Source organism: Puntigrus tetrazona, chromosome 7 (assembly GCF_018831695.1).
Source record: "Puntigrus tetrazona isolate hp1 chromosome 7, ASM1883169v1, whole genome shotgun sequence".
In the NCBI taxonomy this organism is placed as follows: Eukaryota; Metazoa; Chordata; class Actinopteri; order Cypriniformes; family Cyprinidae; genus Puntigrus; species Puntigrus tetrazona.
In genome coordinates this window covers 40,638,951-40,658,142 of record NC_056705.1, presented here as the reverse complement: position 1 = coordinate 40,658,142, position 19,192 = coordinate 40,638,951, and the positions used below count along the sequence as shown (strand labels likewise).

The window sequence follows — 19,192 nt, the reverse complement described above, 5'->3', positions numbered from 1 at the left end:
TCAAATGCCTCAAAGTGTTTTAGCTGGCAGCACACGAAATATAAGAGCTGAGGTCAGGTGTCAAGCTTTATTAATATCCCAACTCGATGCTTTGACTTTGTAAACTAATATTTGAGGGACTGTTTGCATTCACAACAATCTATACACAAAACACAAACATGCAGGATTTAGTCTTATGGATTTATCATTACTTTCATACTTGGCAGACACTTACAGTGCATTCATGTGCATTGCTATCAGCATGCCAACTTATGACTTTGAATCGAGAATGCATTGCTCTGAAATCATAATTGGCATTGTTCGCTCTGTAAAAGGCCGTCGCCATGTAGAACACAAGGCTTTGGGAGTGAAACTGGACACTTCATCTGTGCCAGCTCGACCACATATAGTACACAGGGCCGCCATCTTGCGCTCAGAGTCCAAACAAGAACTTATTTTTAGCAAGTGTCAAAGCCCTGCAAAACTTAATATGGCAGTGGAATCTCGTGGCTCTGCCCAATACCTGTCTTTCGGTGAAAGCACCACATGTATGTCACTCGGTTTGATCTTGTTGCTTCCGTCAAATCTGGCTCCACCCATTTATTTCTATCGAATGCTGGCCAAGTGTCATACTAGCTCCTTCGACCAGTAACAGAGCCGTCATCCCAACCCTCCGACCCCAAGAGGCATCAGCTGGTCAACTCGCACATGTCTTTTTAAAAGGGAGAAAGAGAGGGTGGTGGGCGCACGAACTGGACCTTGTTCCTAATAGTTTGGCTTTAGTTAGGAACAAAGTAAAAAATCGTAGATATTTTAAGCCTTTCAAGCGAAGCATAGCAGTGACATGAAGTGGGGTTGGCTGCTTTGGGGGATTCTGCTGACTTTTGCGTATCTGTGCTGGAGCGAGAAGGGCTTGGAGTTCCCTGAATATGACGGCAAGGACCGCGTCCATCAGCTGACCATCAAGAACTACAGGTCTGTGATGAAGAAATATGACGTCATGGTCATCTACTACCACAAGGCTGTCGGCGAGGACCGCATGTCCAGAAAGCAGTTTGAAGTGGAGGAACTCGCTCTGGAGGTGCGTGGGAAATGATGACTGAATATATGAACTGGGTTTTAGTGGAACGTTGGGTTTGAAGGAAAATGGACTTGAAATTCACCAAAGCAGGCAGAGTTTGGGACTTTTGCCCGGTCTTGATTTGTACAAAATCTCACGGCAATTCATAAGCTAAAAGTTAAACTGTATACAACCTCACTCAGACAAATTGTTCTTAATAATACATATTTTTAAGTTGCACAATTGTATGAATTTGTATGAATGAGCTACACCTACAACCCTGCTCTAAACCTACTCCTCACTGGGGTCTACAAAAATTGTGTGGATTAGCAACCTCGTAAAATATGGACAAATTGGTGGTGAGATAGCGTTGATAGCGTTGACAAAACTCTACATTTGTGCAAAATGAATCATTTGTATGATTAAGTAATTACAAATTAATAATTACTACAATGTATTTGCAATGAATGTATTTCATGCTACATATACTACAGATACATTTGCATATTCATGTTCTTAATAAAAATACCCTGCAGTTGTACTTTTGGTACAATTCAATTTTAAATACAGTAAAAGTCAGTTAAATTGGAACAGCTAATACTTAATGTACTTTAACTGTGTGAAAATAGTGCTGAAGTCTCAGCACTCAGCACTAAAAAACTCATTTTAGGCTTAATATTAGGAAATGAGCAATGTGTGCAAGTAGTACTCCAAATAAAGTTTAAATAAAATTTATATTTGTAGTCCCGAATGATATATCGGTATCATTATCATCTTAATAGATCTGAACAACACATAATATGAACTCAAAGTTTTTATTTATTTATTATTTTGCACTAGGGTGAAGGAATCTATGAATTATTGTTAAACTGGTTTACTGTGATTTGTGATAGGTGTGAGAATGATATCTCTTTGCAGCTGTTGAGCGAGCACTTTTAAAATTAAAGTTTACAAAGAGCGTCATTGCTGTGATTCCACCGAGGAGCCATCGGTTCAGAACATTTTAATAATGCTTTCCAGACAAAAACGATCTTTTATTCTTTGTCTCCATGGATGTTAAAGGTTCTTCGTGGAACTACAGAGGTCAGTGAAGATCTTCCTGTGCAGTGTCCTCTTACAGCTAAGCTGAGCTGCTGTTAGTCCTCTCTCAGAGACTCTATAGCGCATAAATCCACCGAGGCTTGAGGGGCTTTCTGATTCTCTTTCTACCAGTTATTTCATTTGCTTTGGCAGAATTCAGTCTCTGTCACTTCAAGGTCTCTCATCCCACCTGCACTGTCAATATTCAAAGGCTTCTATTGGCTTTGACGTGTCCATTTACAATTATCATAGAGGTCAACATTATGTTACTACAAGCTGGTTGTTATTGCAGTAAAATATGTTAATATACAGAAAGTCAACCGATTTAAACATAGGCATAGCTGATGTAAATTCTAAACTGACACGTTATTCACGTTTGTAGAGAATAAAGCGTAAACATAAACAATTATGAAATTTAATAAAGCATACTCAATTTTTTTGATACTGGTGTTCTCATCATGTATTTGGGCAAAGATTAATTTTGTTGTATTTTCTAGCTGTATTTACGCTGTTTTCCTTCTTTCATTTGAGGTTAGGTTTAGTAACTTGCGTTTTTGTTATTTCTGGAGTTTATTTTCTACTCAAAATGACATATTAATGTATTCAAAGTATTGAAGTCTCTATGTTCAGATGATATGATGTCTACATGAAATGCACTGCATTATTTACTTCAATGTTTCTAAGTAACATACACTTCAAAAGCTTATTTAATTAAGTGCTTTTACTGGCCAAACTAAAGTTGCTTTTTTTCTTTGGCGAGTGAATTTTACTTAATTCTGTGAAATTAAATATAATTATGTAACATTTACTTAGGTTCTTGAATATAAAGTTCATAATTAAATGGTACAGAGCGGTAGCAGTTACATTTACTTAAAATGTCTAAACTGCTACAAAGTTTTATTTATTTATTGTTCTTCAGAGCAAATGCTAGCAGTAGTTGTGCTAATTTTGCAAGATAACAAGCTGAGCTTAAAATTAGCTACAGATTTTCCTGCTTGCTTATTTGAAATAATCATCAGCCAATAACTTTAGCGTCAGATAGTTAGGTACTACATTCCTACTACAAAAGTACAAATGATTCAGATTCAAATGAATTGAGTCTATTAGTTGAAGTATTTATCATGGCCTTGTCATTAAGACTAAAGATTTGTTTAATGCTCTTTTTGAGATTTTACCTCAAATTTTTGCCCTGGGTTCTTATAAAGTCGCAGCCTTACAGAGTTCATTGTGTGGCGTCTTATTCTCGTTCATTCGGTTGACTTGTAGCTAACAGTAGGGAGACAGCTTCATTGTGTGTTATTCCTGATGTTCCTCTTCATCAGAAAGTGACATCTGAAAACGCTGCGTGTTTAATCTCTTAAGCTATCGCAGCTCTGTCATGGTTCCCAGAATGCCATCCGAGTCGCGCACAAACTCCCTGCTAATGCTCCATCACCGAAAAGGCATTAATGTCGTGATTTCTGGATGTTTCTTATGAGCGGAGGAAGTGAGGGCGAGTGCTTTCCTCATCTGACTGCGCAGACACGCTTAAATGATTCAGACAAGGGTTTTGAGGAGAAAGCGAGGATATTTCCTGTCCTGATCTAAATCAGTTTCTAGGGAGTCTCAAAGCGATTCTTGCTCCATTTTGACTCAGAGTAGCTGTCCCGTGGTTATGCAAAGTTAAAATCCCATCCCAAGATGCTGAGGTTCCAGAAACATATGAACTGAGACCAAGCTGCTGCTTTGAGATCCATGCAGGCAAGCATGCGTGATGGCCATAGAGCCATAAGAAGTGTTGTTCAAGAGGATATAGTAACGAAACTCATTCGTTCCTAAACACTGAAACATTATGGTGCATGATGCTAATGTTTTTAAATGCATTTAAATATTGTAAATTCTATCTTCTGCTACTGAGTGCGTGTCTTCTTGGCCATGACGGTCACAACCCCCGTGGTCCAGGAACGGCTATGCATCAGTAATTTCCGGACCTTCTAAATTCGCTGCTAGAAGAGCGGCTGCTATCTTGGGGTCTGTCTGTTAGCGGCTAATTTTAGCCAGTGTGACCAATGTTCTCACATTCAGCCGCTCTGTCCTTCTGTTACTCATTCTGTCCTTGCGAGTTTTGGATTCTTTCTTCTCGTCCTTACCAAGTTTTTGCTTCATTTTCATTGTCCTTGCTCATGCTATCAATTCAAGCCAAACGTTTTTTTTTTTTTTCTGAGTTTAAGCTGAAAGTGTGCCATCTAGTGGATCTGGTCATCGATAGCGCTGCTGGAGATGATAAACAAACACCTCGTCAAAAAACCCACTGAAAATACAAAGAGTATGTTTCTCAAATCGAGCTGTGGAAGAGAGTTTTAAGTGTGCTATGGTTTCTTGTTATTTGTAGCCCAGAACACCGCTGCGTTCTGATTCGCCAATGCATTATTTATTATGTTAGACAGACTTTATTTGAGTCTGCCAATAACAAAACTTGTTGCTCTTGTTACATAATCAAAAAATTGGTGCGACACATTTAGAGCTTTTGAAATATTCAGCACACCATGGATGGCATATCATAGAGCAAAAACACAAAACAACCGTTTTTATGCAATAAGATGGACAAATACCAGTACCAATTTCTCTTTGACATGACTGAACCTGTAATTGATGAGTTTGGTGAAATGACTTGTTCAAAGGAAGCGAATCTCCCCCAGTGTGTGGTTATTACTAATGACCAGCCTGCTCTATGAATGATGATAGGATGTATTCATATCTCTTATTCATGTAAGAAAATGACTTTTAAATTTAGCAGAGCAAAGTGCCTTGTGAAAAATTCAGTGACTGGTTTGGTTCACTGAGTTAATATAGAGAAGTTCAGCCAAACCACTGTCGAAATCATTATTTCAGTCATTTCAGCGACTGCAAGAGACTCTCTTTACAGCTCAGCCATAAATCAGCACAAATTCTGGACATTATCATTTGGACATAAAGTAAGTGTTGGTTCTTCAGAATCCTCTGTTAAATACAGAAACGTAAAGACTCAGCTTTTTGGACACTATAAGCTTCAGGGTCCAGGAGAAGGCAGAGGGTAAATGTAAATTCTCACTGTAGATTTTGGAAAATAATAATTCGTAATTGTCATCACACAATGAGGTCTGATGTCGCTGGCTGTGCTTGTGGTTGACCTGTTTATTTCCGGCATCTTTGTAAGGTGGGCCATGGCAGAACCCGATATAGTTTAGCGTGTTCCTGGAAACCATTGTTTAGTGCTTGTACATCATTCATCTATCATTAAATCTGATTTTAGATGTTACTCTTGGGTGAGGTCAGGTTTAGGTGTAGAGATATGGCCAATTTTTGGATTAAAATGTTCTAGGGTCAAGAAAATATGTTAAACCAGAGACGCATCAAAGTCCGTGGGTCTCCAGGCCAATAACGTCTAATCATGTCTACGTTAGACCTATTTGTTTAAGCAGTCTGTGTTATTCTGTGGTAGTGATGCAGTTTATGATCAGATCTTGCAGAAATCCAGGTAAATCACAAGTCGTACTATACGTTTTCCTTGAACTTAATCATCCATCATTCATGCTCTGAACTCGTTGTTGTTCTCTTGTACTCCACATATATAGACTAGCCGTGTGCATATTTCATGGCCGCCCGGTGCAGTCTTACATAATAATCTTTGTGTGCTTCACGGCACATATGACTTATTAATGCGGAAAATACAGGCTCACGCTACAGGCTGTTTCCCAGACAGAAATGCAGCCTTTCACAACTATATCTCATATCAGACAATCATGGCTGTTTTGTCCCTCATTTGTTCTGGTTCTGGCACAAGGGGATTCATGGGTGGATAAACAATATTGTCTTCATATTATGCATCTTTTTAATGATATTCAGTATAGGCCTCCATCTTGATATTTACGAAGGGCTCTGAAACTGGACTGATTTTTTCCATAAATTAAGCTACTTAAATTTAAAATGCTTAATGCTAGAATCAATAATTCATTCTATGATATAAATCTATAATAATTATAGTTTTCATTATATGCACTTGAGATGACGCTGTATCTTTAAGAGTGTATTTATAGACAATTACATAATTCCCCTGTCAATTATGTCACAGATTTTCTTTTAACCTCATGCTCTTACCCGCCGGTGTAACTCCTGTTCACATCTGCATGCAAGTCTTCGTATTTATATAGCTATAAACTAAATGAACTGGATTCATCTCGACTCCATTGAGGCTTTATGAATGAGTAATCACTTACGAAAAGCCGCTTCAGATGCTTCATTATCTTTCTCTGTGTGTTTTCCATCGAAGCTCTGGAGTGAAAGCGTGTTCTTTATGAGTTCATATTCCAGCTGAATCGCACTCTTAAGAGCACTTGAATTTCTCAAGCATAGACTCCAAGTCCTGCTTTGGTGCAGAAAGGAAGTCAGGGCCGCACAGAACATCTGAGATCCACTGCCATCTGCAGCTGCTGTCAGAACATTAAAAGTACAATGCTAAAATAGTAATAATAATTGTGTCCTTCATATTAATTTTGGTGAAGAATATTTTTAAAATATGAATCAAATTTAAATATGAATTAAATATTTAAATACATTTTATTTCAGTTTTTATTTTTGTATTTTTCTTTGTTAATATTAACTATTAAATGTTTAATGCATTTGTTATTTAAGCTATTTATGTATGAATAGAACCATCTGGTATAATAATGTGATAGTCGTGTGAAACAAGTGCATTGCTGACTGGCAATGGGGAATAAACTGAAAACGAAAATAACAGAGCACCAAATGCTTCTAGTTTCATTAGATATTGTCTTGGCACTTTCAGGGTTGTAGTTATGGTTGTAATATGTCATGTTCTGAAATCATAGCCGTTCCATATTTCCCAAGCGGATTTAATTGGTAAATGTTCACTGAAGTATTGATACTAAATTTTGAGTCCATCCGATTAAAAGCATATTTCTTTTTTGTTGGCCTTTCGGTGTCTATCGTCACTTTGTTTTATTGCTGTTAACCATCGAGCTGCAGTTGGGTTGTGCCGCTTTGAAAGCACTGAACCTGCCGTCTCTGGATGATTTCATGTGTGGAGGGAACAGAAACAGACGCTGCCGTTTAGTGAGCTGAGCGGTGATGAGTCAGAGGTGAGGTGATGTGCTGCTTCACATGAGTCATCAGAGCGAACTCAATAACTCACTGAACCACCAGCCCAATCCACAACATTCATAAAACCCCAAGACAGCATGCACAGCGTCTTCAGACTACTCCTTAGGGAGAAAGATGCACTGTAAATGTATCGCAACAGAAGAAATGACAGACCGTGGATGCTCACTTTGGCTCTCAGCAGCCAATTAATGGCAGGTGTTATTTATTTAAATTGAACTCTGGTGTGATTGCGCTAATAAAGTTCATTAGAGTAAGAGTAAATGCTGCCGTAACAGCTGTCCAATCCTTATGCTTTGTTTGCATCTTTAGGTGTTAAAAATGACACTGTAAATGATGAGTAAATGAAGACTGAATGTGTCAGTTTTTTATGCAATTAATTACTTTTAAAATTTTTGAAATCAAACTGAATTTAAATGGAGGATGCAAAACTGCAATTCAAATGTGAATTTAAGTAACTTTAATGATTTTGAATGTTGGATTGACAAAGCAGTGTTTGGAAGCTTTGAAAATGTTTAAAAAATGGTGCATGTTCATAGGCTTCACACACAGCAAAGAGCAAAAATGTCTCTAGGTTACACGTAACCCTAGTCCCCCGATGCAACAAGGCACTGCATCAGATCTTACTTTGGGAACTCTTCTGCATGACCACACTCTGTAATCTGTCCAACAGAATCATGAGATGTCACTGGCGGGGATTAAATAGCAACCAAGAAGCATAAACGCACATGTATTGGAGACAGCTGCAGCTTCTGAAGAGTGAAGGAAGCGCTTGCAGGGATGTATATAGTATGCCAATTGGATGTAGCATTTTGTTCCCTCGGCTAACTAGGGTTTCTTAACATGCTTAACCTTGAGACAATCTCCTTGAGGATCTCATGCTGCATGCTTACAAATCCCTGCCTAGAGTGGGCAGATGTGGAAGAGCACAATTAGGCTGAGAGAATGGAGGAGCCGTGAGTGGCATCAAGATCAAGCTTGTAGAACTTGATGAAGTAGGGTGGACCATCTCACAACATTACAAACATAGTGTAGGGAAACATCAGAGAGGAAGGCCCTGGAGGCCACAATACTTTGCGGGAAATGAGCCCTGACCTCCGGTGGCAAGGGGAGATCAGAGGACTCGTTAGGGTATCCTTGTTTACAAGAAGATCTTTCTTACATGCACTGTAGCAGACAAACAACCGGTCTGGCTTTCTTCACAGGGCAACTCGTTGGACGAGCATTGGCCAGATGTGGGGGAGTGTAGAAGACCTGTAGCACATCTGGCTGCAGAACAACAAAGGGTACATTGGGGATATACCCTGGTCTAGGGGAAAGAGAGTCTGTGGGCATGCCAAGGGCAAACTCAAGACAAGAGAGGGCCACAGAAAGAACATAAGCCTAAGCCTCCGGGTACCACAGTATATACGCATAACTAAAGGTTTTCTGCCCAAAGACTGCTTACTCAGAGGGGCATGGCAACCAGAAATAATAGCAACATGGACTGGCAAAGTGGAGGTAGATAACCCTGTTACCACCAAGTGAAGAGAAGCCATTTTGAAGCATACAGTTTCCTTGTGCAGGAAGCTCTGGACTGGAGTATGGTCTCCACAACCTTCTGTGGCCACCAAGGCTGCCATAGACCGACCAATAGCTCTGGTGGACCAAGAACGCCTTAATCCATGATCTGAATACCTCACTGTGCAGACTGGGAAAGAATCACAGGCTCTGGTGTGGAGGCAGTGGCTTTGAGTGCAGGACGTGTTCATCTACCTTGCTCATAGAAGGTAGTTTAGCCACTGCTTGATTCATTACCTCTTACAGCTCCTTACACTGCTCTGTGACACACAAACTGCATGTATCTCCGCCCATAATGAACTGCAGACAGGTAGGAACACACAATATAAATGCCCGCTTGTCCACCATCTTGTCCTTGCTTGCCATAATACTTGATTCAAGGACATACAGCAGTAAATAAACGATACACACATAAAGTGCATCCTTTGCTCTCCAGGAGCTCCCACTGTCTCCACCACAAGTGTTTTAATTCTTCTTGATCACTACATCTTCTCCTTTGGTGGTGTCACCTGACTCTAATGAATGGATTACACACGTTTCAGAGCGCAATCACGCAGAAACATTCCCAAAGCGTTCTCCAACGCAGCGTGTGTTCCTGAAGAGGAACATGACTAGTTGAGTAGCAGTTCTCAATTTTGTCATTTACTAATCTCCATGCCTTTCAAAAGCCTGTGCAATAAAAGAGGAAGTTTTAAGTTCAATTTTTCATTTAAAGAATCTTTAAGTACCTTTTTATAAAATCACCTTTGAACCTGAAGGTCAAAGATGAAATTGACGTTCTCCGGTACAGATTTAAATAAACATTTTGGTCATTTTTTTTTTTTTTCTTTCTTTCTTTCCTGAAGCCATTAACTTCTAAAGTGAAGGTCAGACCTCTACGGTCATGTTCAAAATCACAGAATAAAAGGAATAAAACATTCTGATGAGAAAATTGGTGCTCTGGGCAAGTCAGCTTTTCTTACCATTTAAAGCAGAGCCATTTGAATTCAACCTTTCAGTCCTTTCGCATAAAACATCCAGGATTGTGTCAAAAATTATTTCGTTTATTATGTTTAATTTTCTTTTTTCTAGTTTTCCAAGCTTCTGTCTCTGTCTGAACACATGCAGTCAGATATGAATCATGGCTGAGTCACTTCAGCTGTTACTTTCTCACAGCTAAACATTTTATTTTACACATTTATTTTAAAATGTATTTAAAAAGAAAGAAAACATGAGGATCTAACACAAATGTTTAATGGTTTTATTATTTAATTGTCTTCAGATACCTTCAAAGGATTGGGGGTGGTGGGGATTACGTGCGAATAATGTTGAATAGTGAACAGTTTGGTATTTTTCCCAGTTTTATCTAAAACAGATAAACTGGCGATGTTTGGAAAGGAAACTTTAAACGTTTAAAAATAATATCCCGCTCACACTAAACTGACAGCAAACATGGGATAAATGCTGGAGCACCATGTCATTTGAACTTGCTTTTACAAGTATGTTGTTTGACGGGACTCGTACTCAAGCGCTCCTGAGCAAACCAAACACACTTCTTATGTGGTGCAAACATCTAAATGCAAAAGTTTTCAAATCATTCACTAAGGTAAAAATGTTAATACCATAGTATTGTGCAAGGATCTGCGCAAAATAAGACTTTATTAATTGACGATCTGCAATCGTAATCATACTTGAAAAACGTTGATAACATTACACTGTACATAAATCATTTTTTGGAATTCGCAATTAAAGATGAATGGATACATTTTACATGTAAAATACCCTTTTTAAAGAATAAGTATTTGTTCGCTAGCAATTGAATTGCTATTCTATCTTTCGGCTAGAAACTGCAGTGAAATGTAGGCCAATGTATGTTTGTTTGTTTGTTTTCAATCACATGTGGCATGCTTTTATAATAGTTTAATTAATATAATAATTAGTTTTCAAATCACCAGCAGTTTTGGCATTATGTGCCATCATTACCATTGAGTTCTTCTTTATGCTGTGTTGATTATTTCATGCTCAACTCTAAAGTCACCTGACCTTTCTCTGCAGTTGCTAACCAGCCCGGCAGCCCTGACGTACCAGGTATGTTCAGGTCCTCAAAAGACATGTGTTTTGTTCTGTTCTCTCTTTCTTCCTCTGTGTTTCTCAAGTCTGGCTTATCACTAAAGCTTCATCCAAAATATCTGAACAGCATCCTTCCCCCCTCACTAGGGCTGCTCACCGTCCACTCTAAAGCCCTTTTATGACATATGAACCGTTTGTAAGACCCGTGGAGAGAATGAATGATGCTTCTTCAGACGTGTTGGATGTGGCCGGTGAGAGCTGTCGCAGTGAGTTTCTACAGGATAGCACTTCCTGTGAGGCCGAGACGAAGAGTGACCAGCCGCTGCCATTAACACATCTGTCCGCTTCTGGCCTGTTCTTGAATGTGACGCTCACCCTCGAGACGAGCAGAGTTTGTCCCGGCATCCCGAGCATGTTAAATGCTCAGATAGATGGGGACAAACTCTGACGTATAGCCTTTGACGTGAATGACTTTGACGTTTGTGGTTTGTGAGCTGATTTGTTAGTCAAGGATGTTCACGAATCGTTTCAACCGAACTTGAAAATACCGCCATCGTTTGCTCACCCTCATGTTAGTAGAAACCAGTGGCGTCTGTCAACACTGATGACATTCTTTTCTTGCATCAAGTTTAAATATGTGCATGATGTGAGAATTTCAGAACTTAATACTATATGACAACTGAAGACTTCAGCCATACCATATAAATCTTATAGCCTGGGTCCCTTTTATCAAAAAGAAGTATGCTTTAGCATAATTTTAAGACTTAAACAATTATTGTAGTTTATACTATATGTAATGCAAATAGAAAGTACATTTTTCATAATGTTTACTGTAATTAAATGAAAATGCATGACTTTCAATTTCAATTTATAATAAATCCAATTACGTGAAGTTGTGTGTTTTTAAATTACTTAACAATTGCATGTATCATTTTTGAATTATGTTTTTATGGTGAATTTATTAAAATACATTTGTAATGAAGTTGCAGTTTAGTGCATTTATATGAACAGTATTAATGTAATATTGAAATAAAGTGTATACTGAACTAATATAATAGTCAAGAACATATGTAATACATTTACTTTTTTTATATTTAATGTGCACTAAAAAGGACACTTCACTTTATTGTTTGTTTATTTCAATTAAATCTAATATGGTTTATAAACGTCATAAAATCAATTCACATTTCGTAAACTCTTAATTTATGTACATGGGGTGTAAGATGGGGTTTAAAAAATAAAGTTGCGATACGTAATGATTTTCAATGATATGTGAAGTCAAAAAGAAAGCCTATAAAGGGTCAAATGACCTGGCGCTTGGTAAGGAGGAATCAGAGGGGGTATAAGACTTGTGTATGCTATTCTTCTCAACGTATTTAATGTGTTGAAAGTTGCTGTTAGGTTTGCAAACGCTCTCATTTCAAGCATGCGTGTATATGAGGAAGATGAACGTATGAAGGCATGTATACAGCCGCGTGTGTGTTTTGTTGATGTCCATGTGCATTAGCGCGTCTGTACGTGTGTGTATGCAGCCGACCCGAGAGACGGCTCGCACACATAACCATACATGTGCACCTGTGTCTATATGTCCGGTCTCTGACGGTCAGATCTCTTGTCTATCTTGGGCTCCTGTTTCACACAGATTTAGAAGGTGCAAGGCAGCACTTCTGGTGTTTGCTTTGACAGTCTTGTGTCTCGTTTGGCTTTGACTATATAGTATCAGAGAGGTGCCTTTGCCTCGTTGGATCCATGTGTTTTATGGCTGCATTATGGCTGTTTTACTGAATGGCCCAACACAGCTATTAAAAGACCGAAGGCTCTGCATTGATGCGCTGTTTGTTGAGCTTGCATACAGTACAATAAACCCTTTCATATTGCTGCAGCTCGCCGCCCAGGTGCTTGACGGTCTTGACGACGAGGACATCGGATTCGCTCTGGTGGATTCAAAGAAAGACCGAGCTGTTGCTAAGAAGCTGGGTAATACGAATGCCTCTAAGATCCATTATCTTCCATTTTCTGCCCGTAATACAATTCTTGCCTTCACTTTCCGATAGTCATCGGTCTGCTGAAGTACACGCTGCTGCTGAACAGCACATGAAAATGAATGCTCTGTAAAATGATTAGCTGTTTTTGTATTTCCTTACACTTGTCTTGCTTCATTACGGCCTTTATCCCTGAAAAAAATTGAGATTTCAAAAGCAACTGCTCGTTGATTATTAGCATTCAGAAAGGAACGACAAGCATAAATGCGCTCTTGTAAAACAGCAATTATCTTACGGAGTCCACGTATAATGTGTTAACCTCATGCTTACAACAATAATTCACTCAAAGACAAAAACTCAGCATTTATACAAACCTTCTACCATGAGATGAAATAAATACATGCGTTGCTCAGTGTTTATTATTTCATCAACTAATGTTAATTAATGTGACCGCAAAACCCTGAAATCGATTGTAAATTTGACAAATAATAACAGAGAAACAAGACGAAACACAATAAAAGCCGCTTCCAATCATCTACGGTATGTTCATAGTTTACAATAGTTACAACATAGCTCTGTTTTAGGAGAAAACTGAAATTTAAGATGTTTCAGTCATGAATAACGCTTTTATGCAGTGTGCACAATGTCTCCTCCTTTTGTATTTATTCCTTTTGTTTATATATGTATTAGAACAACATTATTATTATGAAATCGCTGTCTTCTGATGTCAAGAGCAGAGCTGGGTTTATGTTTGGTTGTTAAATATGGGTTTTGTCTTGTCAGGTCTGCTGGAGGTGGACAGCATCTACATCTTTGCCGATGACGAGATCATCGAGTACGATGGAGAGCTGGCGGCCGACACGCTGCTGGAGTTCCTCTATGATGTGAGTTATTACAATCACAGTCGCTCTCTCCTGAGCGTCACTGAGCGAGCGCTTCTTCTGTCAGGTGATCGAGGAGCCCGTGGAGATCATCAGCAACGACCGAGAGCTCAAGGGCTTCCACAACATCGATGAGGACATTAAACTGATGGGCTACTTCAAGAGCGCCAGATCTTCACGTCAGTATGCCGAATGTCTTTGATTAACTCTTACTGCTCGTGCACTCGTAACAAGCAGCTTCCATCACACCAGTGCTGTTATCTTCTCAGACTTCATTGAGTACGACGACGCAGCTGAAGAATTTCATCCCTTCATCAAGTTCTTTGCCACGTTTGAGCCAAAGGCAAGTGCTTTCATTCATTCATTCATTCATTAATTCATTCAGGCACCATAGGCTCACAAAGCAAGTCAAAATCTAATTCATTTTTGATTGGAGTCGATTTTAAACTTTTAATTACAGCATATTTTGAACTATACAGCTTAAAGGGGTCAATAACGGCCTGCTTCTTGTATATAACTCAGTAACTGTTCTCTGAGCTCCACTTACGATGAATTATTGAGAAGTAATAGGCTATTCTCTGTTCTGTTTTAACCCCCTCTGTTTAAATAGGCCTGGAGGTTTGTAGATGGAAGTATACGCCCTCTGCTCTGATTGGCTAATAGTTGTGTATGATTGACAGCCAACATCCTTCAAACAACTCAATGCATATCAAACAATCTGAAACTAGATTAGAAAATAGATTATTGCGTGATTGTAAATCATCAGAAGCCTTTCAAAACTTCCTTTAATGATCCTTATATTCATTGGGTCTGGCCTACTTCATTGTTTTGTTCTCTTATACCGCTGCGTTCTTGCTGTACTATTGATGTCCACTAGATGGTACCACATGCACAATTAAGTGAAGTATACATAGAAAAACAATAATATAATAATTAACGTTATCTCATCTACCTCTGAATGTTTCCAGATCGCTCAGAAATTAAGTCTGAAGATGAATGAAGTGGATTTCTATGAGCCCTTCATGAACAAACCTGTCACTATCCCCGGCAAACCCTACATGGAGGACGACATCGTCAGCTTCATCCAGGAGCACGACAGGTGAGCTCCGATCGACCAGCAAAACACAACAGAAAATCTCAGCGTTTCATCCGGGTCCTCTCAGAAGGATGCTTGAATAAAATCTGCAGTTCTGTTTTTTCTTATTTTAGGCCGACTCTCAGAAAGCTGGAGCCTCACAGCATGTATGAGATCTGGGTAAAAACAAACTCTGTCCGTTAGCCAAAACTAAAGCTGTGATGCATTTCGAGCTGTTGTCATGACTCTCACTAACTCTCACTGTCTTAGGAAGATGATATTAATGGACAGCACATTGTGGCGTTTGCTGAGGAGTCAGACCCTGGTAAACACTGCTTTCAGAGCCTTTGAGGGGTTTCGTGTTGGTGACTCTGTATGATCGAATGTTGGCTTTTTCCAGACGGTTATGAATTCCTAGAGATCCTGAAGGAAGTGGCTCAAGAAAACACAGAGAACCCAGAATTAAGCATCATCTGGATCGATCCTGACGACTTTCCCCTGGTACGACTAACCTCTATAACACGGTGTCCGTTAAACCTACCTTTAATTACAAAATTGTATTTATTTATTCCTGTCTTGATATAGTGGATATACATTTTCATAATACAATCATATACAACATTATAAAGTGAGCAGGTGCTGCCCTCTGCAGGAGAGAGTTGACAACTGAAATAATGTTCATGTTTAATGTTTTTTGGTGGATGTATTTTTTATTTACAAATACAACTTCTCACAATGGCTCCATTACATTATTTTTGTGATCAAAGGTTTGACCTCTGACCCCTCTGTGTCCCCTCAGATGGTGCCGTACTGGGAGAAGACCTTCGGCATCGACCTCTCGTCTCCTCAGATCGGTGTGGTGGACGTTGAGGACGTGAGCATATCATTTATCTTCAGCACCGCTGATCAGTGTCATAGAAGAACTGTTTCTGGTTCTCCAGAGATCCAAGAGCAGTTCTTAAAACAAATGATCAAGATAAACTGTGCCTTATATAAATTAGATGTCCAAAATTTACAAATGTTAAAGTTCACCAAAGAGACCCAAAAATTAAAATGGTCATCATTTACTCACCATCATGTCGTTTAAAATGGCAAGAAATTCTGTACAATATAAGAACAGCAGAATACAGTAGAAATCGAGGTGGAACCAAAGTGGTTTGATAACATTCTACAATGATCTTCTTTTGGGTTCTACAGAAGTTTGAAACAATACAAGATTGAGCAAACGACAGAATAGCAGTACATTTTCATCTCAAAATCTTTACTTAAGTTCCTTTCTGTGCGACAAAAATGCAAAATTAAGTTTATTACAAAGAATTCAGTGATATCTATCATACATACTTTCATAGAGACTTCTCTTTTGTGAACCTCACGGTAGTTTGGTGGCTGATTCCTCTGAATCTGTGACTCTTACTCTACCGGCACTGCTTTTGTGTTATTCTCAGGCTGACAGCGTGTGGATGGAGATGGATGATGAAGAGAACATGCCCACCGCCGACGAGCTCGACACCTGGATCGAAGACGTCATGTCTGGAAGAATCAACCCTGGTGACTACAACCATGATGATGATGATGATGAAGAGGAAGACGACGACGATGATGATGATGATGATGATGACGACGATGACGAGGATGATGATGATGATGATGACGAGGATGATGATGATGACGACGACGACGACGACGATGATGATGATGATGATGATGAAGATGAAGATGATGAGGATGCTTGAGAACTCGTCGGTCTGCCTGTGTTCACATCATCCTGTCTTCTGCGTCCGGAGGACGTCTCGTCTCATTGTTTAACGTTGTCTTCGCTGCTCCTGTTTCTCCAGCAATGAAACGTATCTAGAGCAAAGCCTTGTAATATCAGCAATTTTAATATTTTTTATTGACTGTTAGAGCACAATAAAGGATGCTCACTGGAAGGTCTTAAATAAAAGCTAAAAGTAAAAAATAAATAAACTCTTGTTTTTTCATTCCAACATTGATGCAGCAAGAAGTGATGGCGAGTGTGTGTGTGTGTGTGTGTGTGTGTGTGTGTGTGTGTGTGTGTTTCACATGAAACAATGATGATGATTTACATAGAAACCTGTAACCAAAGCCTGTTCAAATACACATGAAGTACTAATGTGTTGACACGGATGGTTTCTGTGTGTTTAAACAAATCATCCATTTATTAATTAACATGAACAAACAACGAACACTACATTTATTACATACAGGATTTATTAATCGTTGTTAACATATGCGTCAGTAAATGCTAAAATTAGCATTAAGATTAAAACATGCTATTGAAAACCAGAACCTACAGTGTGCGCTGGGGCGGTTTGGAGCTGTGAAGAAGCTGGGATGAGAATCAGCATCTCTAAGTCTGAGGCCATAGTTCTCAGTCGGACAAGGGTGGCTTGCCCCTTCAGGTTGGTGGGGAGCTCCTGCCTCAGGTGGAGGAGATTCAGTATCTTGGGGTCTTGTTCACGAGTGAGGGGAGGATGGAACGAGAGATCGACAGACAGATCGATGCAGCTTCTGCAGTAATGCGGTTGATGTGTCCATTGATTTACCAGTCGATCTTCGTTCCTATTCTCACCCATGGTCATGAGCTTTGGGTCATAACAGAAAGGATGAGATACCGGGTACAAGTGGCTGGAATGAGTTTCCTGAGGGTGAGGAGCTCAGTCATTCGGGAGGAGCTCGGAGTAGACCCGCTGCTCCTCCACATTGAGAGAGGCCAGCTGAGGACACTCTGGCATCTGCTCCGGACGCCTCTCGATGGAGGTGTTCAGGCCCCGGGGAAGACCTAGGACACGCTGGAGGGACTGTGTTTCTCGTCTGAGCTTGTTCCCCATGAAGAGCTGGAGGAAGTCTGCGCGTCCCCCAGACAAGCAGAAGAAGATGGGTGGATGGAAATGAGAAGTATATAAAAATAAAAATGATTGCCCCTTTATTTTATTTAGTCTATTAGTTTTATGTTGCCTGTACTTCCAAAACAAAGGTTTGGCTTGTATTTCGTTTGTGTGAAACTTAAATATTTGAGTTTCGTAAAAAATTTAAACATGACCTCAGCAGGGTCATGTGATTCCCATCGACTGTATAAAACACATCTTTCGCCTCGTCTCTGCAAACTCTTGTCTGTTTTCAGGGAAACGGAGAACTTCAGAGATTCATCATGAGACGGCTTACTTTCCTTCTGTCACTTTCTTCTGTATGTTTCTTCACTCTGAGTGAAGTAGATAATACTTTTAGTCAATGCAGCAAGTTCTTCTTCCAGGGCACACCTCCTATCTTCACATCACCAGCTGGTGTTTCTGTCCGGCCCATCTGTCAGTGTCTTTGGGATGACAGTGATCAGAAGATATTTCTTTATGCTACTTTGTACAGCACGACCTGGAAGATCCCCGTCTACTCAGCGTATGTGTTTGGCAGCCCGAATATTGGGAGATGTGACACCTGGTACATTGAACCTCAGGTAAATACAGTGTAAAATACTTTCAATTAGTTTAAAATGCTCACATATCTCAACGTTCAGTGTGCATACAACTGTTAATAAAGAGTTTGTAGGACTATCTGTTTGTGTGACCGATGGGAAATGGAGGGAGGGTTGGAGGAAGCTGTTTAGGCTGCTTAGTTGTTCAAAACTGACCAGAGCCCATAATCATACAATGATTTTATTTATCTATCGGAAATGAATGCAGCATATTACTATATTACACTTCATACCGGATGAGTTTGAAGATCTAAAAATGTTTCCTGTAAGGGGTAGGTTTAGGGTTGGTGTATGATAATAATGCATATGAAAAAATATTCTGCATATTGAAAAAATATATATCAGAAGGATATTTGCAATAACAATAGTTTTTTTTTTTTTTCTCATTCTCTTAAGCTGGATGGAGATTCTGAGCCATGCATGAGGCCTAAGGGTTATGGTAAAAATATAGGCACTAATCAGGCTGTGAATAGCGACTATGAGAGCTCTGGCTATGACAAAGGCCACCTGTATCCTGTGCTCCACACCGATAATCATCTATCAATGCTGGCCACATCCACACTGACCAACGCAGCTCCGCAGAACAGATGTTTCAACCGGGTAACCTGGCTGGACCACGAAGAAGCTGTAGCTAAAGAGCTGAAATTATGTGATTTAGCGTATGTGGTGACTGGCGTAGTTCCTGACATGCAAACAGCTAAACTGAGAAACAGAGTGACTGTGTCAAAGCACTACTGGAGAGCCACCTGCTGCATAAAGAACAACCAGTACACAGTGAAGGGCTACTTCGGACCGGACAACAACGACAAAGTCCAGCAGTTAACTATAAAAATCTCCAAATCTTTCTCAGTCAGTTTTACCAAATTAACATTTTTCCAACTATACCATAGCTATATCATACTA

General features: G+C 39.5%; 2 protein-coding genes across 5 annotated transcripts in view; both read left to right on the top strand.

The window, feature by feature from the left end:
* Positions 1-613: 613 nt before the first annotated feature.
* Positions 614-16,763, top strand: casq1b (calsequestrin 1b). 4 transcript variants are annotated; one of them, XM_043243126.1, is made up of 12 exons: positions 615-1,060; positions 10,850-10,882; positions 12,748-12,841; positions 13,630-13,730; positions 13,795-13,906; positions 13,997-14,070; positions 14,696-14,826; positions 14,916-14,982; positions 15,073-15,127; positions 15,203-15,303; positions 15,602-15,676; positions 16,248-16,763. In XM_043243126.1, the coding sequence occupies exons 1-12, from the start codon at positions 824-826 to the stop codon at positions 16,533-16,535; spliced, it is 1,368 nt and encodes a 455-aa protein (XP_043099061.1). In that variant the 5' UTR covers positions 615-823; the 3' UTR covers positions 16,536-16,763. The 4 variants fall into 4 exon arrangements, with proteins under 4 accessions (XP_043099063.1, XP_043099061.1, XP_043099064.1 ...); XM_043243127.1 differs by having other exon boundaries at positions 616-1,060; positions 14,937-14,982; XM_043243128.1 differs by lacking the exon at positions 10,850-10,882 and having other exon boundaries at positions 614-1,060.
* A 1,148-nt stretch (positions 16,764-17,911) lies between these two features.
* wu:fd46g04 (endonuclease domain-containing 1 protein) overlaps positions 17,912-19,192 on the top strand; it is a 1,307-nt gene continuing 26 nt past the window's right edge. The window contains 3 exon segments of the mRNA XM_043243353.1: positions 17,912-18,271; positions 18,686-19,118; positions 19,121-19,192. The exon segment at positions 19,121-19,192 is cut by the window's right edge and continues 26 nt beyond it. Of these exon segments, the coding sequence (XP_043099288.1) occupies positions 17,972-18,271; positions 18,686-19,118; positions 19,121-19,179 (792 nt within the window). The 5' untranslated portion in view covers positions 17,912-17,971 and the 3' untranslated portion in view covers positions 19,180-19,192.

Excerpts from the sequence above, each read along its gene's own strand:
- casq1b (XM_043243126.1), top strand. The coding sequence starts at position 824 with ATGAAGTGGGGTTGGCTGCTTTGGGGGATTCTGCTGACTTTTGCGTAT. Across the intron at positions 10,883-12,747 it reads CGGCAGCCCTGACGTACCAG|CTCGCCGCCCAGGTGCTTGA; the intron begins GTATGTTCAGGT and ends ATATTGCTGCAG. Across the intron at positions 14,827-14,915 it reads TTCATCCAGGAGCACGACAG|TTCTGTTTTTTCTTATTTTA; the intron begins GTGAGCTCCGAT and ends TAAAATCTGCAG.